The sequence below is a fragment of the Anopheles coluzzii genome, chromosome 2, assembly GCF_943734685.1.
Source record: "Anopheles coluzzii chromosome 2, AcolN3, whole genome shotgun sequence".
Classification (NCBI taxonomy): Eukaryota; Metazoa; Arthropoda; class Insecta; order Diptera; family Culicidae; genus Anopheles; species Anopheles coluzzii.
The window spans coordinates 108,945,934-108,964,676 of NC_064670.1; the positions used below are offsets into that span (position 1 = coordinate 108,945,934).

The 18,743-nt window shown below is 45.4% G+C and overlaps 2 protein-coding genes across 11 annotated transcripts in view; one reads left to right on the top strand and one right to left on the bottom strand.

Moving 5' to 3' along the window:
- Positions 1–8,242, top strand: part of LOC120949163 (uncharacterized) — a 30,586-nt gene extending 22,344 nt beyond the window's left edge. For 4 of the 9 annotated variants that reach the window (XM_049607036.1, XM_040366236.2, XM_040366235.2 and 1 more), the window contains 12 exons: positions 2,793–2,924; positions 2,996–3,319; positions 3,405–3,593; positions 3,664–3,801; positions 4,129–4,320; positions 4,629–4,811; positions 4,899–5,030; positions 5,497–5,586; positions 6,520–6,676; positions 6,743–6,909; positions 6,984–7,307; positions 7,396–8,242. In XM_049607036.1, the coding sequence (XP_049462993.1) occupies positions 2,793–2,924; positions 2,996–3,319; positions 3,405–3,593; positions 3,664–3,801; positions 4,129–4,320; positions 4,629–4,811; positions 4,899–5,030; positions 5,497–5,586; positions 6,520–6,676; positions 6,743–6,909; positions 6,984–7,307; positions 7,396–7,766 (2,399 nt within the window). In that variant the 3' untranslated portion in view covers positions 7,767–8,242. The remainder of the gene's footprint in view (positions 1–2,792; positions 2,925–2,995; positions 3,320–3,404; positions 3,594–3,663; positions 3,802–4,128; positions 4,321–4,628; positions 4,812–4,898; positions 5,031–5,496; positions 5,587–6,519; positions 6,677–6,742; positions 6,910–6,983; positions 7,308–7,395) is intronic. The other 5 variants (XM_040366237.2, XM_040366243.2, XM_040366238.2 and 2 more) reach the window with 3 other exon arrangements.
- Positions 8,243–10,096: 1,854 nt separating this feature from the next.
- The window catches only part of LOC120949160 (box A-binding factor), a 64,096-nt gene continuing 55,449 nt past the window's right edge, over positions 10,097–18,743 (bottom strand). The window contains exons 6-7 of one of the 2 annotated variants that reach the window (XM_040366231.2): positions 13,327–14,282; positions 10,097–13,262 (exon numbers count right to left, since the gene is read on the bottom strand). In XM_040366231.2, coding sequence (XP_040222165.2) covers positions 12,957–13,262; positions 13,327–14,282 — 1,262 coding nt within the window. In that variant the 3' untranslated portion in view covers positions 10,097–12,956. Of the gene's footprint in view, positions 13,263–13,326; positions 14,283–15,055; positions 18,529–18,743 lie in introns of those variants that run through there. The other variant, XM_040366229.2, reaches the window with a different exon arrangement.

Here is an 18,743-nt window from a genome sequence, read left to right on the forward strand (position 1 = left end):
ATCATGTGAGAAGAAGGTGAGAAATATTTTAATACTTTGTATATAGCAAACAGAACAGATTTTGAGAGGAAGGGAAACAAAACTAAACAAGAAAACGTAGAGAAGCAAAAGTCAAACGCAAAAAGAAGAAACAAAAGTCAAGCAAAATACTTAAAAGTATGAGTAAACATCACACAAGATGAAGATCGAACAAAACTTTCAAAGAATGATGGCGATGAAATGTTTTTTTTATAAAAAACAAACTAACAAAAAAGCAACAAAAATTAACAAAGCAAACAAAAAGCAGAAAACTTTGCTCTCCAATCTATCGCGCTTAGCATTAGACTGAGACGGACGGACAACGAAACGTGTCGTCCTGCCCGTACACACATAGGTGCTGCACGCTTCTGCAAAAACACGCTATCATGTGGGTGTGTGTGTGCTTTTTTTTTAAATATAAATGCAAAACAAAACTAACCGACGGGAAATTAGAAAAAAAAGGCTGTAGAAAAGCTGCACCTTCCTATTGTTACTACAAGCAAACGGAGCACATTTTGACAGAAAACCTCGCACGAATTTAGGAAAAAAAGCAGTACTATTACGGACTATTGCCTATTACTACTACTATTACTATGTCTAATACGTCTACTACTCTTTCCGCGATGTAATTTAGATATGCCTGCGCTCGATGCCAGTGCCAGTACCAGCGCTGGTGGGTTATTATCGTTATTTATATTCTGATATACACACACACAGTACTCTTTTCGTTGTTGTTACCGTTCTTATTTTTTTCTCGCAACTGTTTCACTCAACATAGACTGCAACGTGGTTTTGTCGATAGAGTATAGTAGTAAACACTATTTACCTGTTTATATTGTTATGGCAAAATGCGCTGCGTTTTGAGAGGACGCAGGCAGCTCCCGATCCCGAAAATGGGACGATCACCAACAACTAACCACTGGTTGGCTAACGTTGCCCAAAGTAGGCTTATACTTGCACAACGAGCTTTGCGCAACGAAGCGGCGAACCCTCTCACGAAAGGCACTTCACAACCTTAGTACACTCGCAACTCGCACTGAAACTGTGTTACACAAAGCTCTTTTTTTAGAAAGATTTTTTTGTTTATTTGTTATTAGTTTCAATAACTATTTGATGAATTTTTGCACTCAGTTTTGGATGTTTTTTGCCTTTTTTTATCACGTTTTTTAGCCGTTTGTGTGCATACATATAAATATATATTTTAAATATGTATACTCTTTTTCTCTCTCTGTCCCGCTCGATCGATATTGCGGGACACCGTGTCGGTCGCAGGATGTGTGTCGCATCAATCGTAGACCACTAGGCAGGATTTAGAAAAAAAAATTGCAACACGCGAACAGCTGCCGTGAGCTTGGGTGGGCTTGTTACGCTTGTTTGTTGGAAAAATGCAGTTTAATCGTTTAAACATTTACTAACCAACGCGCTATTGCACACTGCCCGAGGACGAAGACGAACAAGCGTTGATGAAGAGAAGAAAAGCTCGAGTTTGTTTCGAAACAACAACACAACAAAACCTCACAAAGCAAAAAACCGTATCAAAATTGTACACTCCTTAAACTCTATCTCGGAAGCATTCGGTGCATATTTTATAAATATCCTGCAAACATGTTCAATGCCGCTATTGTTTCTGTGATTTTGTGGTTAGATTTTTTTTCGAGGTGGAAATGGTAAACAAACGACACACAACGCGTGAACTAATTTGAGTTTAGTGTACGGTTGTCAAACTTTCAAAGACGCAAACATCTAGTCAGAGAAGAGAAAGACAACAAAATGTAAGAAAAAAGCCCGGGGAAGGGAAAGGGAGAAAGTAAGTAGCAGAAGTGATAAAACTCAAAGAGAAAACGAACAGAAAGTGGAACAAAAAAGTAAAACTGTATTCAAAGAAGAAGACTAGAACTATTTCATACAAATTGCAAAGTCACCCACCAATGATGATTGTGTGGTTCAAAGAAGGAAATGATAGTTAGAAGAAAAGATAAAACTAATTAAACTCAAACATATGAGTGAGAAGATAAAATAGAGGAACGATGAAAGCGAGTATAATGAAAAGCAAACGAAACAAATGCAAAACTGTTCACAGAATGAAACTCTCAAAGAAGCAGGCAAGAGTAAAACAAAACAAAAACAAACGTTTCTATTCTAGAAACTCAAAACAAGTGAACATACAAACGAGAAGAAAAATTCAAACGAAAGGAGAAGCAAGAAATAACTAAGAGCTAAAAGGATCGAGAAAACCATCCTCCCTTATTGTTAAAATGCCTTTTTATCTTTTACTTTTACTGAAAAATGGAAACAAAGAAAGTGAAACCAATTACCAAAAAAAAACCAACAACGATTCCGTGTTTACAGTTTTTAAACGGTCTATCCCTATCATGTGACGAATACTTTAACTGTTTGCGTTTTGTTCAACGTGGTCTTTTTGTCCACTTCTCACAACATCATCTCTCATAGCTCCTTCTCTCTCGCTCTCTCGCTGTGTAAATCTATCTTTACGCACCTCTACCTTGTTTTACACACGTCCGTACATGTGATGCAACTTTTGGTAGTTCATATTAGCCCACTGCAGGATGTAAGTATTTCTAATGCCAATAGTGCACAGTAATTCCTCCTTGGAGCTGTCGTCACTAGAAGTGCTGCTTGACACATAATGCTAATTAATGATTAATTAATATGATTACTCAAACTATCTACTTTCTACCCTTCCGCACCGTGGTCACTCTGCCCACACGGTTGGCTCTGCCCAAATGGTCGGAATTGTGATGATACTTTCGCAGGTGACCTGCTGAACGAATACGACGTGCTGGATTGGATGCACGGACAGAAGACGGACGAAAGCATCCAGGAGGTGGAACGAGACGAACTGTTGAGCCTGATCGATAGCCAAGACTTCCTCGGAGTTGTATTCTGTAAGTGTCCAATGCGAAGTCGTCGTCTTTGGAAAACAAACTTGCCAACTCCTTCGTGTCTTGATTCCCAGATGTCGAGGATGATCCCAACACGCCCAAGATTCTGCGCCACATTGAGCTGATCGATGACGAGGCGGCCGACTATGGCATCCTGCTGGTGAAGTGCAGCGATCGTCTGATGGCGAAGAAGTTTGGCTTCCGCAACCCGCCCGGTGTGACCTACTTCCGGAAGGGAAAATCGATCAACTACGACGGTGACATCGACGACGAGGAGGAACTGCTCGACTGGCTGACCGATCCGCACAACATGGAGATGACCGACCACATCGAGAAGGTTAACCGAAAAATGTTCCAGAAGATTCGCCAAGCATCGGACTATTTAGCTGTGTTCTTCTGTAAGTGTGTCCTCACAGTGGGAATTGTATGTAAAGGAAAGAAGCTTTTAAAACTTACCTTTTTCTGTTGCCCTTGGTTGCGTAGATAGCGACGATTGCAAGCAGTGTCCACGCGTGCTGGCCGAGATCGAACACATCGATGACGAGGCGGACGGTGCCGGCATTAACTTTGTCAAGATCGACGACAAGCAAATGGCAAAGGAGCTCGGTGTGTACGCGCTGCCCGGTATCGTTTTCTTCAAGCTGTCATCAAAGGAACCTGTCATCTACGCAGGTAAGCAGGTCTTATTTCTTCGGAGCGAATAAGCGCACATTGTTACATAACGTTTGTTCCCTTTTCGTAGGCGATCTTAACGATGAAGATGAAATCTTGAACTGGCTAATGACACAGAAGAACCCCGGCGGTGACGTCATCGAGGATTTGGATGGACCGAAACTGCTTGCTCTCATCGAAGATTCCAACGCACTGGCAGTGTACTTCTGTAAGTAATTCCAGCGCGCCCAGCAAACGTACCCCATGTGGAGTAGGCTGTGGAGTGTCAGTGTCAACTGACGTTCCGCTCCAAAATGTGCTAATATGATTTGACATTTGAGATTATGTTTAGGTTTTTTTGTTTTCTTGGCCATCACAGAGCACTGAATTCTTTGATTGTACACCTATTTATTTAGCACAAAACACACACAGACTCTGTGTAAACATTAATACCGACTGATCTGCATCAACTGATGATAACTCTCTTATACGCACATACACCTACACACCTTTCTTTATTGTTTTATGTGTAAATTTACCGCACGGGGATCTCTAGGGAACAAAACGACCTGTGAGGCTTGCTTCACGAAGGGCGCCAAAAAGCAGCGCAAGGCGAAGGAGCGCAAGGGGCTGCTCGATGCGGCGAGCTCCGCGGAGGTAGTGGACGACGGAGAGGATACCGAGGGTGATGCTCCAACGACCCCGCCACCAACACCGCCACCGGCGGCTGCACCGTCATCCGTGGAGGGTATAGCTATAGCAAACCCGCCCCTCAGAAATCCTCAGTTCCAAGAGAGTTTTCCAGAGTCCCAAAAGTTCCAATCCACACGCCACACACCACTGTTGCATGAGCTTGGGCTTGGAAAAGTTGTTCCATTTCCGATCACACCATTTATAGCGAACCAACCTTTGTGTATTAAAACTACTAAAATTAATGCACATTCTAACGTGTTCTGTAACCTGTAATTCTCCCCCAGAAGGAACCTGCTTGCTGGTCGGTTTAGAGAGATATTAACTAAAGTTTGTGTTTGTCCATATCTTCCAACGACTCCAAAGACACGGACGAGTGTGAGCAGTGTTCGGGTGTGCTGGAATCGCTGGAAAACATCGACGACGACTGTGACCGACATGGCATCATGTTCGTCAAGACGGACGATCTCTCGATCGCGGAACAGTACGGCATCTCCGAGTACCCGGTGCTGGTGTACTTCGAGGACAACGTGCCGAATGTGTTTGAAGGTAAGGTTACTGTTACTGTGGTTACTCAATATAGAGATATCCGTGTCCTTTATAATAACATCTCTTCTTACTGGTCTCACTTCAAAGGTTCCTTGGATGAGGAGGAAGAAGTCCTGCAATGGTTGATCACGCAAAAGACCGAAGATCGCATCGAACTGATCACGCGCGTCATGCTGGAATCGATGGTGGACGAAACGCAGTACCTGGCCGTGTACTTCTGTAAGTGCTACGCACGTGTTTTTGTTTTCTTTCTTCCCCAACTTCCAACTTCCCGACGCCCACAGTTCAATTGGCCCTTCTCTCCCAACTGCTGAAGAATGCCTCTCAAAATTGTAAATCCCTCCCATCGCCCCATCATTTTTGTTGCACCCGATTTACCGTCAATGTGGCAAAATGGTAGCGAAACCCTCAAACAGTTCCTAATATGGTTTTCTCTTTTTCTTTGTTATTTTCTTCTTCTTTTCTTTTTTTTACCGCACCACCAACGATTAAACGATTCCACGCACCGTTCACTTTTTATTCTTTATTTTGATAATATGCGCACCTTCCGGATGTTGTGCATCTTCTTGTTGCGTTATTTACACTTCAATATCCTTCCACTGTTTGCCTTTTTTTGCTGGACCCGTACTCGCATACAAACATATACACTGCAAACAACACTTTCTTGCACACACCACCAACACAGACAAATTCAAATCACCCTCGTACTGCCGAAGTTTTTGTTCCGCGGAAAACATCCGCAAGCGAAAGGAATTTGCACGGGAAGGAATTTCAGGTATATAGTAGCAAATCCAATTCAGATAAGCCTCCCCAAATCCACCCATTTTCTTTATCAATTTGTCTATGTTATCCTCGTGTACTATGTGAAGCCTTGTGGACTCCCTCTATCTGTTCCGTGTTCTCTCTGTTTGTCTTCATGTTCATGCTGCTAGCCGTTTTAACAAAGCTGTTTCTTCCTGCCCTTGGCACCCCCTTCTTGTTTATGGCTCTTTCTTCAATAATGTCTATTTACATTTGTCCTCACTTTGGCATTCCGTCTGTGTCGGGGAACACATGAACCCTACCATGCAACTCCTCTCTATGCCTATATGATCTTCTGTGCTTTGATCTTCCTCATGTATGTACCTTCAATCGCGATCTTCAATATGTCTTCCTAACAGCTTGTCCCTTATCCCTTATCTGTCTGTAATCAATCAGGCTCTTCTGAAGCTTTCCGCCGGACTCACGGATAGCACCGTCAACGATTTGCCCATCAACCCCTAAACATGTCCTGCGCTTACTGAAATTCCTTGCCGAATGTGTCCTTTCCGATCGATGTGCCCGCGAGAATGCTCGTTAATGTTTTTTGTCTCTTCCACCGGATGAACGTCTTCGGCAGTATGTCTGTGTCCTGCTCCCTGTACCATCCACCCCGCCCTCACTGTATACAGTCTGTTGTTGTTGTTTTTGTTTCGTCTAAACTGGCACCGTGTGTTTATTACAATACTCCATCGATGCTTTCTTCCTGCGTACGCTCAATGTTTGATTGTGGCAAAAACTATTTCCTTCATTTCTTCAGCTCTACCGTTTTGTGCGCCTTTCTCTCTCTCTCTTTGTTTCCTTGGATGTAACTCTCACTCTTTCTCTTTGAATGTTGATTTCTACATCTTCTAGAGTATATATTCTATGTGAGGTTCTCTAATTCCGTTATTATGCCTTCTATCGACAGACAAGATCAATTGCAACATTTGCGATCAGATCCTGGAGGGTTTGGAGGTGATCGACGACGAGCTGGACGTGTTCGGTATACACATGGTAAAGATTCAGGATCCACAGCTGGCGAAGCGCTACTCCATCAAGACATTCCCGGCGCTGGTGTACTTCAGGTAGGCCATCGACATTCAAACTCTTATGAGAATGAGTTGACAAACTATTCCTCTCTGCTCCATTAGAAACGGTAACCCACTGATCTACGAGGGTGATCTTCAGAACGAGCAGTCCGTGCTGGAGTGGCTGGTGGACGATGACAACCGTGAGCTGGCGGACGAGATCGAGGAAGTTAACGAGCGTATGCTGGATCGGTTGATGGAACAGTCGCCACTGCTGTGTGTGTTCTACTGTAAGTAAACCCTGCTGGAGTGAGAATCATCTTCCTTGATAACTTACGGCATGATCGCTTCTCGCCCTACACAGACGATGAAGACTGTGCCGAGTGTGACGACATCCTGGAGGAGCTGGAGCTGATCGACGGCGAGGTGGACCTGTACGGTATCGACTTTGTCAAGGTGGCCAGCCTGGATGCGGCACACAAGTATGGCGTCACGACGATCCCGTCCCTGGTGTACTACCGCAAGCAGATCCCGATGCTGTACGACGGTGACATGCACGATCACGAGCGTGTCATGAACTGGCTCACGTCGCAGGACGTGTTCGAGATCAAGAACGAAATCGAGGAGGTGAATCGCAAGATGCTGAACAAGCTGCTGGACGAGAACGAATTCTTGGCCGTCTATTTCTGTAAGTATCGATCGGAGGAGTGTTGCGCTGTCCCGATGTTCCGTCCTGGACATTCACACTAATCGCATGAGAGCATTCCGTTTCACAGTCGAGGAAGATCACGAGGAGAGCGAGGCCGTGCTGGAAAGGCTCGAGCTGATCGACAGCGAAACGGACAACCTGGACATCACCTTCGTCAAGATGGGCGATCCGCGGTACGCGCGCAAGTGGGGCGTCACCAAGCTGCCCGCGATCGTGTACTTCCGCAAGCGCTTCCCCAGCATCTACCGGGGCGACATGTACGACGAGCAGGACGTGCTCGAGTGGCTGCGCAAGAACCGATTCCGCCAGCCGGAGCTGAACATCTTCATGTACGCACTGATCGCGCTCGGACTCGGGTTCGTCATCTACACTGCATTTTTGCTACAGTGCTTCAAGCCTGCCCCGCCCGCACCGGTACCGCATCCGAAGCAAAACTAATGCTAGGCGAACCGGCCGGGCGCACTCTCTCTTTAGGGTACATATTCTTCCAGTGTAAGCGTTAGACAGACAGAGCAAAAAAATGCAGCCGAACAATCAAGTGCAGCTACGATCGTTAGTTGATCGTGCTCGATAGAGTGTGGACAAAAGTGGCGGGGCGAAGAAGGGCGGCAGTGTGGGATCCATATTCGAAGAGGCGGACATTTGTTGGGTCGATCTTTTCCCGTTTTTTTGTTTCTGTGTATCCTTCCCTCTCTCACCAACCTCCGCCGTTCCAATGATCCACAGAACAACTGCCCCGGAAAAGCGGACACCGAACTAAGCAAGAAGCGAAGATGAGATAAAATGGTTTAATTTTGTTATGGTAAAACAAAGCAACGTATGCAAACTGTGGAGAGGAGCTGAAGCAGCAGAACAAGAGAAGAAGAAGAAACAAAACAGACCAAAGATGAGCAATAAACAAATTGATCGATAAATTACAACATGTTCTTCGCTGTGATCATGATGATGATGAAGATGATGATAAATAATAACGAACAAGACGACATAACCCATAACGTTAAAGCAAATTCCTTCGGGGGTGAAAAACAAACATAAAACACAAAAGCAGGATAAAGTAGCTGAAAACAAAACTTGTATCCTTTTTTGGTAAAAAAGAGAGAAAAATTGTGAAACTTAGAAGCAAAAAAAAAAGAACATAAATCAATCCCGCAATAAGATGTAGTGTAGAGGATGAAGACACGAAATCGTATCGAACTGTGCTATTGGACACGGACCTGCTCACAATGCATGCATTTTTGTTCCGTTTCGGAGAAATTCAACGTGTAACGTTAACGTAACACAACGTAACGTTGTCGTACCACAAGAAGAAGCACGAAAGCGCATCCCACAGCGAGTCGCGGATGTTTTACCGTTCAGAGGGAGAGAAATACACGGCTCACGATATACTTTACTCGGTTCCACTGGGTTCCATCGCACGTGTCGCACCGCACGATCGAGGATGTGTGTCCCTCTTTTGCCAAAAGCACGCGTGTGTAAGTGTGTATGTGTGTTTATGCAAAAGCGTGCTGCATCACATCCCGAGTGTTTAGTGTGTGTGTGTGTGTGTGGGCGCACGACAGTGCGAACAACAAAATTTGCGAAAAGACACTACCGAAACGACATGAGATACTGACGACGACATAACGACAGGCCACCAGTTTCAGAGGTAGCGCCAGCTGCTTCAGCCTAAGCAGCTGTCTACTGTTGTGTGCAACCTGTTAGAAGTTTAGTAATTTTAGAAAAGGGGTTTGTTTCCGTTTAACCTTCCGCTGTTGTGTTTGTGCCCTTTATCGATTAGTTTAGTTAATTAAAAACATATGTTATCTGTGTTTTTTGTGTACTGTTTTGTGCTATGCACTCGTAGCGTAGCAGTTCTCTTTCTGTCTCTGTATCCTGTTTATATATTAAGACTTTTAATGCCAGAAACTCTTCATAGCCTGTTTTTATAAAAATTATCCAAAATTTTCTTTTGCTTGATGTTACCAGCTCTCCTGTTCCTGTAAAACAGTGCCAGATTGACGAAAAAAACGAAACACTGATTTAAGAAAAAAAACAACAACATGAATGTAGTAAAAACAAACTGTAATAACGTTAAACGGACATTGATATGCCTCACAAAACAAAATGATAATAATGCGTCATAAATGCTGTAAATAAAATGCAAGCTTCCTCGTAAGTTGGTAGCAAACTAAAGCTGGGCGAAAGACTATTTGTTGTGCGTGTTTGTTTGTAGTAGTTTGTATTCTCGTTAAGCAATAAAACACACTCCATTCACTATCCACTCTCTGTTGTGCATTTTTCGCATTTTTTTGGTTTTAATCGGATTTATTACATCCACCGTAGTAAGCCACGTCCACGATCGTATCGTATCCAAAAAAGGGGAAAGGTCACAACACAACCCCATTTCCCTTCGTTTTGGCCGGCTACATCAATACACGCACACATACACACTCGCACACGCGCACACAAAAACACACATATGCATATCATCGAATGGTACACGTTCGTCGCTTTTCTCCAATCGAACTCTCCGAATTGAATTGAATGATCGCTTGCTGCGATCTCTACTTTGTTTGCTGCAGTTACTAAAACTCGTGTTGCATTGGCGAATTTGTGTTTTCACTTGTAGTGTTTACGAGGGTTTTTGTGTGTGTTTTCCTGTCCCCTAAACAACACAAAAATCCCTATTTTTATGCGATTTTTAGTGTTTGTTTACAACAAATCGTGATCACACCCCAATTTCTCCTTGGATCGCCAACGATCGTGCAACGTTTTTAATAACAGATAGAGTTTGTTTCTTTGTTTTCTCCTATATTTAACGGTACAAAAATATAGTTTCACAACATGTGGTTTTAGCGTACACAATTGTTGCCAGGGTTTGTTGTTTGTTTTTTTTTTTAGTGCTCAGTTCCTACGATTAAAACAACATCATCAGTTTGTATGTTGGGAGAGGGACAAGAGGGGGGGATAATATTTCTACTATTGGTCATCTATCATTCAGCAGTGTTCGTTCGCATGACCAAAAACGTTCGTGGGTTCATTGTGTCCAAATCTCACCTCTCGAGTTGTATCAACGTTCGACGAGACGTGGGTGATACTAATCGGGATGCTGGAGGAAACCAAATTGCCAACCGGCACGTGTGTGTGTGTGTGTGTGTGTTCGTTTCTAACAAGTTCGTTTAAATTTCTACATGCTACACAGCATCTCCTTTTCGGTTGTTTAGCTCCTGTTTCACGTTACACAATATGTTCGTTACTACTGTCATCTCACTTGTAATTCATATGTATACATTACTAACTTCTCCTGCAGTTTTTGCTTCCCCCCACTCTGTAGATAATGGTTGCTCTTGTGTGCTAAGAATGTGTATATATGCGCCCGCTCTGAGCAGAATTTTCTTTCCCGGTACCTCGGTAATATGGACGAAAAATTTGTACGTTCTGTTCAAACCACACCAAACACATACACCAACTTAACACAAAACATGCACCTCGCAACTCGCTCTTTCTGCTCTACTAAATTAATCTCCTTTTTTGTGGGTATGAAAATGTTTGAAAATCAACCGAACCGAATCAACCGTGCCCTGCAAACACTTCCCTTGCTTCTAAAAACAAAGACTTCTTCTTCAATCTCTTCACCCTTGTTTTCCCTTCTAAAAGCGTTTCCATGCGGTCTGAACAAGGACACATCGCTGCTCTCATGTGCTGCATGTGTGTGTGGTATGATTTTCGTTTAAATATCGCTTATAAAAATATCCAAACCGTCTCGCTATTTGCTGGGAGCAGAGAAGGAGAACAGAATGTTTCTAACACTCCACTGTACGCGGTTTCTTCACTTCTCGTCCTTAATTATTTCATAAATCCTCCTGAACCCGGTACACGGTGATAGTTTAATGATACGCGTAGATTAAACGTAAAGGTATAGCGCGCCTTGTCAGCTGTTTCATTTCGTTTTAATGCAAATTACATCCTACACGCACACATTCATACACACACACACACACACACACACACTCACGGATCAATGCATTCTCCAAATTTTTTTCAGGTACGTTCTATTAAATGGTAAAAATAGTTAGACTTATCCATGGTACAACAATGTGACGGCAGTCATATGTCTGCGCATAGGTGTATATATGAATACGATATATTATATGTATATATATGTGTATTTTTATATGGGCTTTTCAAGGAGTTCGCTCTGACTGTCCTCACTGGAACATCGTTAAAACGCTGCAGCGTGGAAGCTAATCTTCCGTGTATGTGTGTGAGAGAGCATTTGCCCCATATTTCGTGTGCCAAAAACTGAAACCATAAAAAGGCTGAACGTCATTCAACTACATGAACAACTACAGCTCAGGATGGCCTGAAGGGTAGATGTTGGCCACCAATAGCAGGTTGCCAATCACAAAAACAAAGGCTTGGGAAAAATACATTTTCCTCTTCACATTTCGCTAGGGATACCAGAATACGAATGCACATTTAATGCTACTTTTTTTGTTACTACAAACAGTCATTCCACTACATTTTTGTTACTAATGTGTAGATGTTTTGCTTTAGCATTAGCATTAGCAATTTGCTATGCATTGGCGGCTTCCCTAAACCTTCTTTGAACCACCGCAAAATGGTAACTCTTGTGGTAAAGATGTCTCTTTGCCCGATTGGCTGTCTTGGGCTGGCTGTGTCTTGACCAATGATTTTGAGTATAAAGCACACATACCACGCACTCAGCACACACACACTCACACACAAATACACACCGATAAGCGAGTAAGTTTTTCATTTCTTCATTAACTTTCCAAAAACATGCTGTCTCGTATATGTCGAAAAAAGTACCTTCACTGCACTCTGAAACACAGTTTGCCTAATACAGGGGATTTCAGAGGCTCTCATAGTTGTAGGACATTTTATTCTATGTTTCCAATAGGAGGTGAACATTATATGAAGGGAATTAGACTTTATGGCTCCTATTTTAGGCAGACTTATAGGATTCCTATTGGATTTGCCCAAAAAGGGTGCTGTATAATCCAATTCCTAACCTATAAAATTCCAATCCTTCACGAAAGCATCCAGAAAGTGTCCCACGACTCTCAGATCCCCTGTAAAATCCCGTATTCCAGAGGAATTGTGCCTCACTGTCTGTGAGCAAACCTATTCAATGTACCTATTCGCCTTAGAATTAAATCCTACGTGTTTTTTTTTACATCAATTGATACCGTTCGTTGGGATGTTTGTGTCCATAAAGTGATCGGAAGTGATCGTCCCTATTCATTCAACAATACATCAAACATCCAAACAAAGAAACAGAAAACACGTTAACATCCTACCAATTACACCAATTACACAAAGGAGCGCTCTTGTTTTGAGTCGCGCGCTGTTTTTCTCGTTTTGCTTTTCACCATCTTCTGCCAACCCAAACGGTGGAAGGAAAGTACGGCAAAAACGTCCTAAAATCCTAAAAACATGGCAAAGCATTTTGTCAACGCGTTTGCACCAAAAATCCAATACACGGGTACGATCGATCTGAGCCCACGCGTAGGCGAGCGATCGTGTACCTACACCCCTTGTTTGGTCACCCACCTTCTCCGTTTGTACCAAATAGTTCAAATTCAAATCCAAATCTCTGTTTCTCCTAGCTTCTTTCGGTCTGGCTTACATCGAACCCGATTTGGCGTAGTGCCGCAGGCCTGATTTTGTGCCACCGCCACCGCTGTCGTTCGTTGGGGTAGGATTCTCTGCCGACTGGCGCTCGTGATACTCCTGGAAGCAGGGCACAATGCACAGATTCGTCTGACACTCCGGACAGTGGTACTTGGTTTTGCGGCGCAAGATCCGTCCGTGCGCGTCGATCGTGTTCCAGCAGAAGTTGCAACCAAGGGCGGGCCCTTCGCGTACCACCGGACAGTGGCTGGAGCGGGGATTATCCAGCCCCGGGATGTCGGTTGAGCGGGATGAGGTCTAAAACATAGGAAGGGAAACGGTTACCATCGTAGTGGACAAATGTTTACACAAAAATACTCACCAATGGTGTTGATATTGACCGGGATAGCTCTTCACCTTTCACACGGATGGTACTCGTCGGTGCGGACGTGATGGTGGTCGGCGTATTTGACGACGACTGTTCGCTTACATTGCCACTGCTGCTGCTGCTGCTTGTGGTAGCAGTTGTCTGCACGGGTTCGGCCGGTACAATAACAACCGTTGGGCTGGGTCCTGTCCGATCCACACTCGACTGTAGCTGAATCGTCGGAATTGCCGTTATCGGTGTGGCCGGAACACTGCCACCCTCCTCGTCCGAGTCCGTCTTGAGCGAGGAGGAAGGGGTGAGGTAGTGCGTCGAGCCGCTGCTACTCGTAACCAGCGTCAGCGGTGTCGAGCTGCCCCGTTGCACCGTACCAGGGTGAGAGAGCTGCCGCTGCAGAGTGTACGTTTGCAGCGGTTCGAACGAAACGGTGGCGCCGTGACCTCCGCCCGACGTTTGACTCGGCAGCAGTGGGTGCGAGTGTTGCTTCACCAGGTACGCCTGCTGGGTGGTGGTGGTGGTGGTGTTGGAGGGAACGGACAGCAGATGGCCGTGGGCCCGATCGGTCGAGTTCTGGCGGCCCGACGACGCGATCGACGACAGTGGCAGGATCGGTTCGGACACCTGCCGCTCGAACCGATGGTGCGACGGCACGGTCAACAGGTTCTGATGGCCGTACTGTGCCGTCGGGCTGTTGTCGTCCGACGGTGTGTCCGGTTCGTACGGTTGCGGCCCGGCCGACGACGAATCGCTCTCCTTCTTGATGCGCTGCTGGCGTATCAGTAGGCGGCCTCGCTTCGGGCCCGAACTTACGATATGGCCACCGGACGTGGCGGTCGACTGTTCGCTGCTGCCAGCGCTACCGGTGCCGACGCTCGATTCCGACGCACCGCTCGACGTTGAGGAGGACGATTGACCGGGCACTAGTCCGAGCGCCATTCGTGCCATGTCAGCCACTGGAGGAGAGAATAAAGAAATGAAGAATCGAAATAGAAAATAGTCATCGAAGTACTTAAAACTAAACAGTGTGTCCGGGAATTAGGGAAAGAAAGCATAATAATAAACAATAGTAATTCAGCCTCTCAATAAAGAAGGAAATGAAATGAGTGAAATGAACGAGTAAATATATAAAAAAAAAAGAAAGAAATACAAACAAATGAAAAATAGGAAACCAAGTCGATTTTTTTTTTCATTTTGTTTCAATTTATTTAAATTACTCACGTAAGTAAATACTTATTTTTTGCACAGAACGTGTTTACTTTCATCTTTTCATGCTTCCTTCCTTCTCATGTGTCCTGTACTTTTCTTTTTCTTGATTTTCTCTTTCGCTCTCTCCTTTCTGCATTGTTTCCTGGTATGTTATGTTCTTTTTCTTCTTCTTCTTCTTTCTCTTATTATTTTTCTCGTGTATGGATAGTTTTGTGTACACATGTGTTTCTTAAACAAACTGATACAAATGGCCTTTTTCATTTATTTATTTGTGACGCTCAGCTGGGCGCCCACCGTATGACTCGACACAACATGGCGCAACGATACCGGTTCTTTATACAACAATCATTTTATCCTCTCTTCTTTTAATATGCTTTTGCTTTTCTAGTTGTCGTTTTTTTTTGTTTTCTCACTTTCATTAAATTGCTTCATCCGTTTACTGTGAACCGATGTAAATTAGGATTAGGGTTGGTTGTGTGTGTGTTTTTTCTCTCTTCTTCCTCTTCGTCCTCCTCCTCCTCTCTCCGCGCTTTACCATCTTGACTATGTGCACTTTTCTTCAGCTGGCGAAAGGTGCATTTCAGCTACACTTTCCTGATGCAATCGACATTTGTTCTTTAATCTTACAATAACTTTAGTATGCGTCTATCCGTTTATTATACACAATGTTGCTTCATTATTCGCTTCCGTTTCGTTTCTTCCGTTGACTTATCTTAGTGTACTACTGCTTAGTGTTTCTTCCTTTTCAGTTTAGATTTTTTTTTTCTCTTTTCCCATCTGTTGGTTTGTTGTTCTTTTGCTTATGATCGTGTAAATGTCTTTTTGTTTCGTCGCAAAATGCTTTTGAATGATATCGGTTCGCTGTCCTTCCCTTCTAACGCACATCTGTTATTTTGTTCATTTTTCGTTCGCAAAATTGTGTTTCATTATGTGGTGACCCCACCCTTTAGTGGTGACCGCAGCAGTGAATATGTGTCTTCTGTGTGTTCTTTTTGATACTGGTTTTACGCTATTGTAGCATTGCAATGCTCAAATCGTCATCAATTGTCATACGCCGAAATAACTTACTGATTACTTTCACGCAACGGCTCATCGCGCGCCATTCGGTGAAGGTTAGTTTTGGTTTATGTGTCCGCGCTTTTTGTTTCTCTCATCCCGTTTTATCTTGTATGCTTTACACTACTATGCTCTGTTTAAACCGTGCGCCTCGATGATTTTCCATGACTGACTCTAGAGCGATGCGATGCTTGTGCATCAACGCACCTTCTCTCACAAATATACACGTACAAACTGCTAAAAAAGAGTTAACAAAAATACTATTTACCTTCGCTTTATTTTACTATTCACAAGTTCCATTTTGTTCGACGATTCCGTTTTCTCCTATGCTTTGAATGCTTGTCTTTACCATTCACTACCGCTTAATACCTTTTACTGCTAAACCGTTCCGATGGCCTGTCCGCCTTCCCCCTCCTTGTCGACATGCGGGATTATAAGAGTCTTTTCTGTGTGCTTTGTTTGTTTAATAGTTTTCAGATACAGTGGTTTGCTTTGCTGTTAAGAAACGCAATAATTTTCACTCTTAATTTCCTGTGCCTGCATAATTTTGTTTCCTTCCTGTTTTCTTGTACACACCCCCACACAAAAAGTAAGCCCAAGTCTCTCGTTCTCCCCCATAGTAGATGGAAACATAAATAATATTTTACACGACGCAAGTGATCACTTTGCACAACGGGACGAGAATAATACTAACACGCACAATCACACACACACACGCACACACAAACACACATACAGACAGAGACGGACATACACACTATAAAACGAATTTGGAAGGCGCTAGGATCTTGACGGGGAGAATGATGATGATGAAGGAGCACAAGGAGAAAATCGAAAACCCATATTCGTATGGGGCTGTTGCACATATACCCACAAACACTAGAGGAAACGGCAGCTCTACGAGCACCGCAATGGAATCATCATCCTAAGTAGGAACTAAATTGGGGACACATATTTTATTTATATGAAATTCAAAAAAAAAGAAGGGGAGACAACACTATGTACCAGTAGAAAGGAACTAATGTCTGTTAGTGGGAAAAAGAAACTTTTCCAGACACTCAAAATGGGGCAAAAAGCGAATATACAAATACACAGGTTGACATCTTACAGAACAGAAAGCTGTAAGATGTCCGAAATCAAGTAACTTTTTACAGCAAAGAGAAAGTTTTGCTAAAATTGTCTATCCATGATCGAACATCGATCACGAAAAAAAGGTGCTGGCGAAACTAATCGAGAGCTTGAAGGGAGTGGGGGGGAGGGGGATAGAAAAGGGGTGCTGCTTGCCTGTGTATGTACAACTTTACTTAGCGTCTAAAGAGCTTCACGCACGCGGATTATGTGGCTTCACCTGTTGCGCACCGCCGGAAAGGTTGAAAAGAGTACGTGGGAATGGCGAGTCTCAAGATTCCGTCATCTCGCGTAGCGACAGAATGGTCGCCTGATCGGTACCGATGATCCCGTCGCCACCGTCGCCACCCCCCGTACCCTCAGCACCACTGTTCACGGTCACAACACGAAGCCACCCGTCCCCTTACATCGAGTTAAAGTTCAGCCCCTGCAGGTTGACGGCGCCCGTGTTCATGTTGACGGTCGCCGTGTCCGGGTAGCGCTGCCGGGACATCTGGTGCAGGCTGGCGGTGGTCGTAAAATCGACATGCCGGGTATCGAGAAAGCCCATCACGCCCATCGTATGCCCGTGCGGTGGGCACATGAGCGGGGTGGACGAGGCAGCCACCACGGCAGCAGCTGCAGCTGCCGCCGCAGCATTCGTCGTATCGGTGCCCTGCTGCTGTTGCTGCTGGTGCTGTTGTGTTTGCTGCTGCTGCTGCTGCTGCTGCTGAGCCGCGGTGACTTGCTGCTGTTGGTTGGTTTGATGCTGTTGCTGTACCTGCTGCTGTTGCTGCTGCTGCTGCTGCTGCTGCAGGGACATATTAAGGGCAGGTGAGGAAAGGGCCGTATCGTAGTGCTCCAGCGAGGCGTTCTCGTCGCCCGGTGGTGTCGTAGCCGTCGGCGGCGGTGATATGTTCGGTTCCAGCTTGATGCGATTCTTGATGCTCGGCCGGCTGATCGGGTAGCCCCGCTTCTTGTACTCCAACCAGAGCGTGCGATTGTTCACGCCGTACAGCCGGGCGGCTTTGCAGAACCCAATGCCACCGAAGCGGACCGCCTCGAGCGCGCGCAGGAAGTTTTCGTCGCCCTGCGGGTTGACGGATCGTTTCCGCTTGACCGGCTGCTGTACGGTCGCGCCGGCCGCACCCGCCGCGCCCCCCGCCGCCCCAGCTCCACTGCCCGCCGTCCCTGCGCCCGCACCGTTGCCGCCCGCCGCTCCGTTGCCACCGGCCGCAGCCGCCGCACCGTTGCCGCCGTTCCCGCTCGCGTTCGTGCCGGATGCGGTGGCCGTCGTGGTGCCGAGCGGGGACTGATTCGGCGTGCCGGTACTATACACCAGCCCGGCCGTTTGATCGCTGCCGGCCTGCGGGGAGGTCGGGGTGGACAGGTTCGACGACTGGTAGCTGTTGACCATGCTGTTCGGATTGACCGAGATGATCTGGGGCGAGAAGGGATGCTGATAGATCTGCACCGGTGTCGTCGGTTGCGGCGTCGTGGCGTTCGAGTTGGTGGCGGAGGCCCCCGCGAGCCCACCGTTATTGCCGCCACTGCCGGCACTGGCCCCGGCACCGCCGCCCGTTGCGCCACTGTTCGCTGGGTTGTTCGCTCCGTTGCCGGCACTGCCCAAACTTTGGCTATCACCTTGGTGCTGTTGATGCTGTTGCTGCTGCTGACTCGTTTGTTGATGGTGCTGCTGCTGCACCTGCTGCTGCTGGTGTTGTTGCTGCTGCTGTTGCTGTTGCTGTTGCTGCTGTAGTCCTAAATTCGTCTGTATCGGCGCAATGCCAAACCGCGAATAATTCGTATCGATTACCGTCCATTGCCCACCTGGGAACGGAAAAGGGAACAAGAGAGCTTTGATTATTTATTTGTTTTCTATTTAATTTCGTAACGCACGCGCGCGCACTCATATTCTCTGTCTCTGTCTTCTTTCTATCTTCTATCCTCTTTGTTTTACTTCAAACTTTCGTAATTGCCTTTCGTAACTACAAGAGAGGGGGAAAGGGTTCTATCGGCAAAAGTGTGAGAAGTTTAATTCGCTT